Raw genomic sequence first — 13,691 nt, forward strand, 5'->3', positions numbered from 1 at the left:
CTCGGCAGGTGAAAGGTAAGAGGGACCCCTCAGCACCATAGTAGACCTCATTTTTCAAAATAATGACCAATAAGGAATGAATGTAGTGGTAACAGAAAAGAAACCATGCAGAGCAGGAAACAGAGCCTGCCTGAAGCGGTTTATTTAACAATATTTTAGTAAAAATACATGCTTTTAGGACAAATAGCTGAATTACTTGACATGTGGATTATGTAGCACAAGTGTTCATGGATGTTTTTGATATTGTGGGCGGCTCTGAAGTTTTGGTGACTATTGATCTCCATTATATTAGAAACTTTATCTCCATTCTGCATCAAAAACAGTTTTTGTCACTAGATGGGATAAGAATCATATAAAAAATTATCAATTTTTAGTGGAGTTTTCCCTTAAATGGGAATGAAAATGAACTGATAGATGGAATGCAGGAGGGATAGGGGGATGCTCTCTTACAACAAATTAATAACAATGTCGAAGAAGAAAGAAAATGTTTTTTTAATTGATTTGGAGAAGAGTACAGAATAAACATGCTGCCATGTTCATTACTTAATAGCCAATCTCTGGTATGATCCCCTTGGTTGACCCCTACTCCTCTACTGCCTTGTCTCTTGCAAGGACTCAAAAGGAGCAAACCCACTTTACACTTTAAGAGACTTCAAAACTGCCAGGTTGCTTCCATTCTGTTTTCAGGTTGTAACAGACTGAAAGATGAACAGCCGTCTCTGCTTACAATCGCTTATATTGCATCTTTTAGCCCAGTTTATCTGTGGATGCAGGGAAGTTGAAAATTCCATTCCTGGCATAAAATGTGTTCTTCACAATTGCAGACCTGCCATTTATTGGAGTCTTGACTTCTCGTACAAAGTCACCTGAAGGGAAGAATATAAAAGGTAAGGTGAGAGCTGCTGGATCGATTTAGAACAGGAAAGGCTGGCACATTAAGAGACAAACAATATTATCAAACTCGCTTATGGGCAACAATGAGCAAAAAGGCAGAACAAACTCTTAATGGAATTGTAGAACATCACAGAGCCTTTGTAATTTTTAAAACTGCCATTTAACCTGACACACATATCTTTGGGAAGAGGGGAGGGGGAACCTGGAGAAAAACCCAAACAAATAAATGGAAAACATACAGTCTTCAGGCAGGCAGTGGCCAGGAGCTGAGCTAGCTATGTAACTCATCAGCTGTGATTCATGGGACACCTCATTTTACACTGATGCTGCTTTACTGTGCCAAACATTGAAGGAGAAAACAATTATACTGGCAAAAATGAAACAGAGGACAGTTCCTCTATTATGGATTAGAATACTTTCTGAAGGCACTGTGTGTACAGTGTATGTATGTGTGTGTATATATATATATATATATATATATATATATATATATATATATATATATGGTTGAAAATTGTTTTACTGTCAAATAATGCAAAGAGTATGCAACACGTGTTTCGCCCTAATTCTGGGCTCATCAGGCGTACACACTCACTGCACTCCCTCTCGGGAATCGAACCTCGGACGTCAGCACTAGAGGCGAAGCCCATAACGTTGCGCCACGGCGTGTGGTTCGTTTATTTGACAGCATGTAGATCGGGGTAATTACATTCATGGCATTCGTAGTCTGAATCACAATCTGAATGTATGGGTGGTTACCTAGCCGACTTGCTGACCAACCACAAGCGTTACCTGGTAGGTAACCACCCATACAATCAGATTGTGATTCAGACTACGAATGCCATGAAAAAATATATATATATATATATATATATATATATATATATATATATATATATATATATATATATATATATATATATATATTCCTGATTGGTAACTCTTCACAGAAGAACCAATCAGGAACGGACAAATTGCAATGAGCAAGATCCAATCAGGGAAGGGCAAGGTAATTGGCACAAACCAATCAGAGCACGATTAAAGTATGTGTCATCAAAACTCTTGTTTTCACTCATCTACACGGCAATGCCAAGCCAGCATTTTCAGATATACACGGATATAGAGAGCGTTTTCAAAACTCTCCATTTTCAGGGGTAAAAAACACTTGCGTAGTCTGGACAAAAGGCGAAAGTGGAGTCTAATGTCTGTGCTTTAAATAAAAACGTAGTAGTACAGACATAGACTCCGTATGTGAGCAGTATATGTTTGAGTTCTGTCACCCTTTCACTTGTTTCATTTTAGAAAAGCAAGTACTTTAAAGTTGTTCATTGTTTAGTAATTTATTTTTTTACTAGGGGGTTCGCTCCCTGCTCACTTTGCTCTCCAACCCCACCGACCTGCGGTACACGCCAGCCACTTCGCGTCTGCCGTTCGCGTATGTGGATTTCCCTTTCACCAAACAACAAATCTTTTAATTCTCACGGATAGGCCTCTTCATTGCAAAGAAACACTACTTTGCCCTGATGGCAACACGAATTAGACTATCGGAACAATATATTCAATCTCTTTTCGCTGTTCTGTTATTTCAATGAGTAATAATTTCCGTTTGTTGGCGCTTATGCAATCTTTATCATTTTTTTTTTTAAGACTTTCAGATTTTAGTACTTTTATTATCTCTAACCTGCTCTGCAAATGTATTGCGCCAATGTTTTTGAATTCTTTACAATGTTCTACTTTGTCATCTACTCTTTGTCTTTTATTTCTGGCCCCAAGCGTGGTTAAATCTCTTGGCACAGTCTCGTCTCACGGGACGTGAAAGTATTTCTCTGAAAAAGACGCGTCTCGTCCCAGGATTTTTTTATTATAATATACACACATACATACACAGTTTATACAAGTATAAACGTACACACAGTATATACTGTATATTGTAGCATGTTCAACGTCACAAATGAGACACACACTCCGAAAGTGGCTGTGGACTATCTGAGGAGGATGGAATACTTGGGAGAACCCGGCTATGAAGCAGCCTCCTGGATAATTCCCCCAGATTTTAATCCAATCAAGCATCTCTGGGATGTGCAAGAAAAACAAGCCTGGGATGTGCTAGAAAAACAAGCCTGATCCGTGGAGGCCCCATCTCGCAACTTACAGGACTTAAAGCATCTGCTACTAAAATCTTGGTGTCAGATACCACAGGACACCTTCAAAGATCTTATATATGTATATCAGCATACCCCACTGCCCTTGCAACATCTGATTAATTAATAGAAAGGGGCTGCGAAATGTGAACACAAAAGTCTTGTTTCCTGAAAATCAGCATCTTCTCTAGGACTCTCACAAGTAATTCTCAGTCAGCTGGAAACCCGAAGCAAAGTGTGTCCATCAGACTGGGAACCCCTAAGAGGGACAACGAGCCTGTTAACAGCACTTCCTACAGACACCACAACGTGGGCTCTCCTGGTCCCTTTACTTCACGCAAGAACCTCGCCCAAATCTACTTGAAATCAGTTCTGTAAGGGTGAGATGTCTGTAATTACCATCAAGTTTTACAGTGGAACGGAGGTAAGTTTAAAGTCCAGTGCCTTAACCACTACACTACACTGTCCATCAACAAGACAGCAATGTCTGTGTTTCGGATAACGCACGTACACAGTGAAGGAGAGTAACATCCAAATAAGTGTTCGGTAGCAGCGTCCAGTGTCTTATTAGGTGATGTACATTTTCTCACCACGCAAACTCAATATTTACATTTCCCTTAAACATTCATTGTGAAGTTATGCGCAATGTTTCGCGTGATGAACCATTCATTGTCAAACTTGTCTGTTGGCACGCCGGAGGCAGGGACGCATGCTCCGCGCAGAGGATTATGGGGAGGGCGGGAGACTACCTGCAGAGTTAAGCGCGAATTTGAAAGAGCGACTTCTGGGCGCCCGCTGCATGAGCAACCCAGCAAACGGAGTGTGACGGTAAATATGTCATTTACTTCTTTATTGTGTTCGTAAACGTTGTTTGAAGTTTATTGTGGTTAGAAGAATACGAGTTCTTGTTATTCCTTTATTCGTAGTTTCACAACGTTACATGCCCTATGCTAATAATCTGATGAATGCAAAGTGGTTTTCATTATGAAAACAATTTAAACGCACGGGGGCAGAGCATATCTCAGCAGTGGAGGGTTATAATGAGATGTACGTACCTAAACGATGAAAAACGTGATAATAGTCTGAAATGCTAAAAGAGCTACTCAACTGATTTTGTAACTTCACGACTCAAGCCGAAGCACGTCAAAGCAATTCTAAGGCTCTTATTGCAGCATCGCAATACCCCATACCGCTTAATATGCGGTCCTCAATTTAATATTCTAATAACCAGTCAGAATAATTCATCAGTTGTGAATTTATTTAAAACTTAGTGGAAATAACAGGTGCTACATAAAGTCACTCCTACAATTCCTGAGTTGACTTAACAGCCCAGAACTTTCCTGCAACAACCCACCAGGTCCTCTGCTGCCTGGTCTGCCTGTTTAACTGCCTGATCAATAATCCAAAAATCAAATAACTGGAAATTCTGACAAAGTAAAACGTCTGGTAATAAATGTTTTCAAATCAAGCTCAAAGCTACAAATTAAACCTGTAGATTGCGGATTATCTCGTAGAGAGGTTGGTGCAGGTGTCAATGTGACCCCATTATCACCCAATGCAATTGTCGCCTTTAAGTCATTACGTGACCCTCACGGAGCCACTTTAACGTGCGCCCCCTCTCTGTCTAAACAACTGATCTGTGAACTGGCATCCGTCCAGTCCTGGTTTCTGATCCATTCTTCCCGAATCGAATATGATCGGTTTACCAGTAACCTACGTTAGGATGCTGCGGTTACGTGCGCTCACACAGAAGGTAAATTTGAGTTGTCGAGTCAGATATTCCACGTTGACCGCTCTACGAAGTCGGACAATTCTGACACTGTGGATGGATAGATAATTGTTTTATAGGTCTGTTTTTGTAAAGTACCATAGGTCAATCTAGGCCGAGCCCCATTCTATGTTAAAATTCATCGTTTGTTTCTCGATGTCTCACCTAGTCTCCAGCCGTAGTCCCAAGAGGACAGCAGCGGCAGCTCGTATTTGTCCTCCGGATTTTTCACAGTCCTCCTTTGCAGATAGAGCTGTCGTCCTTTCCCTTCTCTGGAGATCCCTTGATAAATTAGATCTTTGGTCACCGGGGTGACTGACCTCATCAGCGTGATAGGACTGTCGAGGACAGCCTGGGTCATCTGTGGTGGAGTGGCCTCTACTTGGGATTTTTCGGGCGGCTTCATCACAGGCGGCAGAATCGTGCGTCCGGCTGGGACTTTGGAGACTTCGCCGACTTTTTTCCTCCGGCCAGCGTGCTCGTGGGAGTACTGTGGCCCATACTTGGTCTTCCACGCGAGTCTCGTGTAGGCTTCCTTTTCGATCAGCTCCTTATAGCAATTTTGATTCTGGGTAGTGAGAAGATCTCTCATCGTGGACACCGAATCAGCAAATTAGTGTTACCTACAGAAGTCGCAGCGAGTCAGCCGGCCTGGAATGGGATATCCCGTAACCATGGAGCCCATACACACACACACACGCACATTTGGCGGCTAGCGGGCTTCCTGGAGATCGCCGTCTCCATGGTTTCACAATGCCGCCTGCGTGTGTCCTGAGCAGGACTCTAGTATATGCCCTGGCATTTAGGAGAGAAGTTGCGGGTGTAAATAAGATCAGACGTATTGTCACGTCTGTCGAGTACAGTGAAACTTACGAACATGCCCGCAAAACAAATGAACCCGCTTGTATAAGCAAATGAGTGTTACATATTTTTTTCTGAAGAAAATCATTGTACTTCATCGCAGTCTCTCTTTTTTAATTACGGCAGCATTTTCTGTGCATGGTTGCTTACTCTAGTGATTTAGCCATCGGGTAAATGAATGGCCGTTTTGGAGAGGTGGCACCTTGCGTTTGCTTTAAAATGGCATCGATTTACTACGCTCCTTACATTTTCTCCCCGGCCAGTTCTCACTCGCGATCAGCTCAGACTGGGTTCACACCAGCAAATTGGCTGATCAGTACTGTAGGTCGGTTCTGCCGGACAGGCTCACCAGCAGTGGCGCCGAGGGAGGGGCGATGTTTCACGGGCTAAAACCCCCGATCGTTACACATATACATTAGCCAACCTGAGAATGAACGACTTTCCAAAGTTTGCCTACCCCCCTCTTTTTGCAACATAACGCTCTTATATATACGTACGGTATATAACTCCTCGCTGGACTCTCGTCGGATAAGTTCTGTAAAATTTAAAACACTCTGCTGACAAGGGGGCTAAGACCTCCATACCATCAACTGGTGACTGCGTCCAGTATTTTTTAGATTGATGGACTACTTGTCCCCAAGGTGAAAGTAAAAATTTATAGAAGCCCAGGATAATAAAAATGTATAAATATTACAAAAAACACCCCTTACCCCCACATAGATAAGACGTGCCAGATTTCTTAATTTGTAATATTTTGCAAGATCAAAATTAGCAAGCAAGGCTCAGTGTCATTAAACCCTCGTTATTGCTTGTTAGACAAAATGAAAGAACTATAATGAATGTCATGAGTAACCCATTTCTTGGATTAAAAAAGCACTTGACCAATAGTGACATTCTAAGTCTGTGCATTTTACCTTAAAATATTAAAAATGCATGCCAATTTGTGACAGAGCCCCCACTGCTTTGGCTTGTATCAGACTTGCCAGAAATGAAAATATTACCTTCTTTTCCTCATCTTTTCTGACTTCTATGTGGAGTCAATGTGCTTGATCAACCTTCTCCAAACTGTTTGGTCCTGCACCTCCTCGCCAGTCAAGCCCTTTTCCTTCAAATCTTCATATACTCTGTTCATGCCCTTCCAATTCAGCCTTCTTGAATTTCTCTTCCCCATTCCCATCACTCTTTTGTCTCTCTTCTCTGTTGTCCGTATCACTTCAGTCTACTTGTACGTTCATAGATCTCACCGACGTTTTGTAACTCCACAGATCATCTACCTCTCCAGCGCTTCCTTTACTATCCATGGCTCAGCTCCATACATCATTGCTGGTCTCACTGCTGTCTTGAAGATCTCAAATTTAACCTTTGCCTTCATTGTTTTACTATACAATTACCCTGATACCATCTTTGGATTGTTCATTGCACACTGTACTCTGTGGGTTATCACTGCCTCTAATTCTCCATCTTGGGCTACCACGGATCCTGGATATTTAAAGTTCTCCACTCTTTTCAGTTGCTCTTCCTGCATCCTAACTTCTGAATCCTGATCATCATTAAACCTCATATATTATTATCCCTAATTATCTTATGCTTCAATTTTTCTCTTTTCTAGTTAAATGTAAAAATCACCCACAACAAAATTTAGAGAAAAATACAATGTTCTATTCTACATTTATTAAAAGTAAAATATTGAAAACTTGCCAGACTGTCACAGTTGACTTTGTTTAATTTATGTGTTTTATTTGCTGACCCCCACCCAAATCCTGAGTGATGGGTAAGTTTATGCTGGTGTGTAGGTGGTGCATGCTTCTGCATTTTTGACTGTACAGTCTTTTCACAGATCTGATGGTCCTGTTGCCTTACAGATTCAGCAGACTGGTTTTGAATACTTAATGGGTCACTGTAAGTGTCAACTTTGTATGTTTTTCCATCTAACACCATGTTATATTGGTTAATCACTCAGTGTTATTTCAGTGTTGCCAGCTAACCAATCATGCTCATTTTGTGATGTGCACAAGGACAAATGAGGAATGTGTGAACTTCTGACTGTTTTTTCAAACCACTCTCATTGCTTTATGCAGGCCACACTGTCTAGAGGGAATGTAGACAAACCATTCCAGTCATGTCCTCTTCCATAAGCTAGAACCAGAGATGACAAATTTGCACTGGCGTTGGAAAAAATAATCAAAAAAGGGTTAGCTGTCCTGCACAGTGGATGTGAGCCAATAGCCATTAGCAGTATGTGCGCCTTAGGTCTTTAAAATGGACAGTGGGGATATCCGAGAAAAGTTCAATAAAGTGCTTATGGTCAAAGACCCAATACTACATAAAGACTGATTTATTAAGAAAATATGATTAGCTATTGTGCTTTCAAGGATCTGTTTTATATATATATATAGCACCTTTCATGGTGACCATCTTCTCATAGCTTTCACTTGCAGTTTTATCCTTGACATTCACATCATGTTTTTCATTCTTGGAATCAGAAATGTTATGCCCATGGTGTCTCTTGTGTACCTATTTTATTCCTTTTATTATGTATATTCAGCTGATGACTTTATTCAAAATTGTCTCAGATATGTAATAACTGTTTACAGATTATACTCAGGCCTGGTAAGTGGCTTACCCAGAGTTACGTAGTGAGGCGTGGGCAGGACTGATGTGACAAACCCTGGGGTTTTAAGTTCACTGCCTTTGCCACACCAACACACTGACTTCATTATTCATCCTAAAACAAGAGCCTTCTGGGTTCTGCCCCATTCATTTTGTCTGCTATGTTTTTTGTTGCAGTACAAATTTCTCCCTTGAATTAATGAATGGCCTTTGCCTTTGACCCAAAACAAAGAACGTGAAGGGGGGCACACAGGCTGTATCAAGTCGGGAGTGGGTAGGTCATTCAGTCTAGCCCATTTTTATGCAAACCTGTCTCCCTGATGTGTTGATGGGGCTACTCTTTTCCCCTTCCAATCAGTCAATTTAGATACAATGGTAGAGTGTTGTAATTTACTGTATAAGGCACTTGTGCCCCTCACATTTTCGAAGAGGACAGATGAGACCCACCAATGCAGAGGTAATGGACAGACAATACATTTTAAATATCCCCAAAATACCAGAATTGGTGGAGAGATCTTAAAAATTAACCAGCCAACCAGAGTAAATGTAAGCCAATGCCAGATGTTCTTGATGTGGGACAGGGTAAAACAACAGGCACTAATGCCACCTGGTATTCTGAAACTAAATCTAACAGTAAGGGTGAAGCTGACTGTAGTTCTTCCGTTTTTAAAACAAAAGGAGAAAAAAAATTAATTGTATTCATGTGATTGTAATTTCCAAGTGATTAAGTGATTTATTATAATTTAGGATTAAAAATAGTTTCTATTCCCAGTAAACATTGCTGTATTTCTTTAATAGTTCATTAATAAGTGATATATTAATTTTAGTCATAGTCATGTCTAAAACATATTGCCACATCAATGGGTTTAGGCAGACTGGCTACTGTGGTTTTTGATTATGTGTAATGGTATACTGATGATTGAAAGTGGGGATGAGTTTGAATGATCCATTAATTAATTTGAGTTGGGAGTTCTTGACTCTAAAGCTTGGTGCATTAGCATTGCTTTAATGATCCTGACCAGGCCCCTTTTTACTTTAGCATTCAGACTGACCAAATATTATTGTGGAAAAATGAGCCTTAGTCTCTGTCTAGCAATTTAGTCAGAGTGCATTTGTTGATACATATGGTAAAGTGGACAACAACAGCACAGCATGAGTGCCAATGGCTCTAAGAAGGTGATCTTTCTATTGACGTGTATCCAGTCAAAACCATCAATGTGCAAATTAGATATTGGCACAATATAGCTAATTGACAGGCTTTAAGTAATCTGATAACTCTAACGGACAGTTCTAATTTTAAACATGTCACTAGTTTTATAGAAAGTCTAAAAGGCAAATATCTTCATAAAACGTTTCTTGCAATATCTAAACTGTTCATATTCATTTACTGGCATAACGGCCATAAACCTTGTATCATTTTAGCACACCTAAATATCCTTCACTGCCACAAGTAGCAACGGAAGTGTCTCCTCAGTATACTGGATGAGATACAGTGGCTTAGACAATGGTGATATAATGGTGAAGCAGTCAGTATGTTTCAATGCATTTTGTGTTTGACATAAGTGGTCTTTCTTCTTGTTGCCAAGAAAACGTGTGTTTCTTCTGCCACCGCTGAAGAAGCTGAGGGTGTAACAGAAAGCAGTGACCATTTTGTACATTTGACAGTTTTTTGTCGCAGACAGGATGAGAGAGTGGCTTGCACTGCTTTTAAAATCACTAGTCTCCTTACCGCTGTGTAATTGCTGTAGCTATTCAGATGCAAACATTAAAACTTAAAGATCAATTTGAAGTATATAACTGTCTGTTCTAAACAGTGAAGTGTTTAATGGTCTATTAACGTGTCCTAATGAACATCTACTTGTATGTCATTGGCTTCTACAGTTATTAACATACTTTGTTAAACAAAATAAATTGTCCATCCATCCATTTTCTAAATCCAATTTATCCTGAGCAGGACCACAGGGAAGCTGAGGCCTAGCCCATCTCAAGGAAAATAACCCCCAGCTCTGTTCAAATCCCTACAAATGCATTGTATTTGTTATTCCAACAGCTGGTGCATCACAAATATTTGTTGAATTAAAACAAAATTAAAACTTTAATTAGCATGTTGTATTCATGGACACAGCATGCCAGACCTGGCCTATTCAGATCATGATAAGTGCATTGCATTTGTCATTCCAACAGCTGGCGCATCACAAACATTTGTTACATTCAAACAAAATAAAAACTTTAATTGGCAAGTTGGATTCATGGACACAACATGCTGAGCCCACTCTGTTCAAATCCCTACAAATGCATGGCATTTGTTATTCCAACAGGTGGCGCATCACAAATATTTGTTGCATTAAAACAAAATAGAAACTTTAATTAGCATGATCTGCCAGATGAGGAATGCAGCATAATGTTCACCACAATCCCACTTTGACAACCAACAAGGGGGACATCCCCCCAGGTGGGACAAGTTTAGGAAACTTTGTCTTAGATTTCAGGACCTACAAATCTTAAGATCTTTGACAAACGAGCGGAGACCGTTCAGTCCGTGCAGAATTGTATACTTTGTAGTATTTTGTCACATCTACCAGGCATGGGACCCTCGATCTGTTTTTTTTTTCCCCCTCTCATTTAACTCTTTCACCTCTCCGAGACCCTAACCTTTAACCCCAAGGGGCTTCAACTCATTCATAAGGCCTACTTTGCACCTTGGGTCTTCAAAGAGCATGTTCTGCAGTCAGTCCCCTGTCCTGCTAAACCTGCAGTTTCTCTCAGGGGGTCCACTTTCCTCTGAAGTTGACTGCACCCACTATGGGTGTGGGGGGCTGAATTGGGGGCACCTGCTCTCTCTAAATCCTTAAGGAGATAAGTTATGACACACACTCCGGAATTTCCAGCAGTCATTAGAAGCAGCTGACTCCATCGCAGTGGTCACACTGGCCTGTTTCCAACATGAATTAAACTGAAATCCTAATGAAGTCATCCATCTTTACTGTTTTCGTCTGGTCAGAGCTGTGGGGAGCCGAACCTTTCCTGGCAACAAGCCGGCCTGGAGGGCATGATGTTCCATTTGAAAAGACACACAAATGAACCTGAAGGCTTCTCCTTAGCCTGCGTGTGGACATCGAATCTACTGCTTGATAATTTGATAGTTCAATATGAAAGGAGTAGAACTGGAGCCCTAACCAGCTGGTGCCACTCCCAGTGAGCCTAATAAAAAAAATAAATCGCTAAACCGTTCTTTAAAAGCAGCACTAGTCACTATTAGTTCCATCCAGCTTTCCTACAGTTTAGCTGGAGCCCTTCTAAAGAACAAGACGCATCAACTTAAATCATCTCAGCATTGCTAGTCGAAGGCCTAATCCAAGGAGTCGTGGGCACATACCTACTACTCTGAGGTGCCACCTTAACTTTGGAAAATGGGCACATCAAACTATCCCCGTACTGATGTTTCACAATTGGGAAACAACCAAGGAAACACTGACAAAAACAAAATATTTTGTAACTAAGGAAGCTGCTGAGCCTTCTGATATTCGGCACAAGCACAGCCGAGCACACTAGGGTTTGTGTCTCAATGAAGCAGCATTACAAAAACAAGTGTAAAAATGTATTCAGTAATGGCAGACACAGCCATTTAAAACAGACTGAATGACCTTCATACCGAATGCTTTTTCTAAATGCCACCGTCAAAAGCACATTTGAAGAACAGGATGTCACATAATATTTTGTTCAGGTTTATATCTTTCTATAAATGTATTCTAGCAAATCTTCAATCAAGTAATTGGATTCATATGTTGGGATATCTCTCACCTACTCCATTGTAACCTGGATGTTCACATTTTACATAGAAAACGTTCGTTCGTACCATTAAAAAATACCAATTAAATTTTAGAATTTCTAACAATCTACCAAACTAAATGCTAATGGTAGCCTAGTAAGTGAAAGCTGCAATCACCCCGAGTTTACAAGTTTGGGTATACCTTTGCAATGTGAAGTATTCGTTTTAATATGTCTACATTGACCTCTCAGTTATGACTGTGCCTTATCATTATGTTACCTCGTTAGGAGTCACAGAATTCACTCACAGACACAAAAAGTTATTCATAATGGGACACTTCACACACGTCAAGTAACCTTACCTGCACATCTTTAGGACATATGACAAAACCAAACTTCTGCTGGAAGAATATGCCAACCCCACACAGACTCAGTAACTGAACCCAAGTCAGATGACCTGTGAGAGGGCCACACTTTAATATTGTATCTGTCAAAACCAGACCAACGCTGGCATTTTATTTAGTTTTGTGTTTCGACTTTCATTATCAGCTTACTTTTACCTTATTCTAGTTAACACTTCATTAGCACGTTTTTCCCCCTGGATACTAATAAAGTTCTGTCTGTTATATAGTGCCTTTCACTATCGAGCAATCAATCAGCAGCTCTCAACCTAACAAACGCGTTTTAGAGAAACGCACGCACGCTTCGGACCTGCAACTGTCCCGTCTCAGCCCAACTCCACGCGCCAAGCGCAGCGCCGCACGAGGCCCTGGGTTCAAAGGGGCCCCACCACCTTGGAAAGAAACATTTCGCCTAAAAAAATGAATGATTACGAAAAACGCGACGTTTCAAGCCGGTGGTAGTTTTTGATCAAATCTCGTACCACTTTCTGCGCTTATTTTTGGCCCAATGGTCAGCCAGTGGGTTAGCTTGTAGTTCTCGGTTTAAAAATCGCAAAATTTAGAGCTATTCCAACGGAAACGTGCGCCTTTTACACGACACGTTTGATGTGTTTTTCTCGGAATAATCGGCTATACAATTTACAACTCCGACGACGAGGCAAAACCGATTACGATATTATAATAGACTAGACAATAAGCCCGTTACAATAACGGGCGCTAGAACAGTAGTCCATAAACATTAGTAGGAACAGTCAACAGTCTATAATAAATGGCAAGGGACCTTTTACCTCATTAAATATTTTCCGTAAAATGCCTGTAATTTTCTCTGACAGTAATACTGGCTTTGCTGTCCGTAATATGCGTTTAATTTTCTGTCACAACAGTGGGCAATCAGCAGATTCTCCCCAGCAACTGATGTAATGTGTGCGAAAATAAATCTACTTTTAAAAGGCATCGTATTGTAATATCATGAAAATTCGTATATTTAGGAAAACCCCTTCAACGACTGACACTTTACACTTTACCGGGCCAAGCTTCTTAATCGCAAATCTGACATCCTCAGAGTGAACACTTGCACAACAATGGGGAAGCTGGTCTCCGCGTCTCAGTACCTGATCGGATTGTTCGTGTTTTATGTTTTAGGTCTTACCTCGTTTATCGAAATCCGATTGGATCAGGCGCCTGATATTTTATAGGTCTCGTCCTCTCTGTCTATTGTGACGCGTCAGGCGGCCTTTGAAGCTTCTG

The 13,691-nt window shown here is 40.7% G+C and overlaps 1 protein-coding gene across 1 annotated transcript; it reads right to left on the reverse strand.

The window, feature by feature from the left end:
- Window positions 1-414: 414 nt before the first annotated feature.
- On the reverse strand, window positions 415-5,478 carry LOC114668652 (protein ATP6V1FNB). Its single transcript, XM_028824525.2, has 2 exons — window positions 4,969-5,478; window positions 415-866 (listed from the first exon to the last, which is right to left on the reverse strand). The coding sequence occupies exons 1-2, from the start codon at window positions 5,393-5,395 to the stop codon at window positions 748-750; spliced, it is 546 nt and encodes a 181-aa protein (XP_028680358.1). The 5' UTR covers window positions 5,396-5,478; the 3' UTR covers window positions 415-747.
- Window positions 5,479-13,691: the final 8,213 nt, after the last annotated feature.

The sequence above is a fragment of the Erpetoichthys calabaricus genome, chromosome 18 (assembly GCF_900747795.2).
Source record: "Erpetoichthys calabaricus chromosome 18, fErpCal1.3, whole genome shotgun sequence".
Classification (NCBI taxonomy): Eukaryota; Metazoa; Chordata; class Cladistia; order Polypteriformes; family Polypteridae; genus Erpetoichthys; species Erpetoichthys calabaricus.

What these genes read in the sequence shown, in the direction of transcription:
- LOC114668652 (XM_028824525.2), bottom strand. Translation starts at nt 5,395, where the DNA reads ATGAGAGATCTTCTCACTACCCAGAATCAAAATTGCTATAAGGAGCTG. An exon ending in GGACTACGGCTGGAGACTAG is followed by an intron (nt 867 to 4,968) that starts GTGAGACATCGA and finishes TCTTCCCTTCAG; the next exon opens with GTGACTTTGTACGAGAAGTC.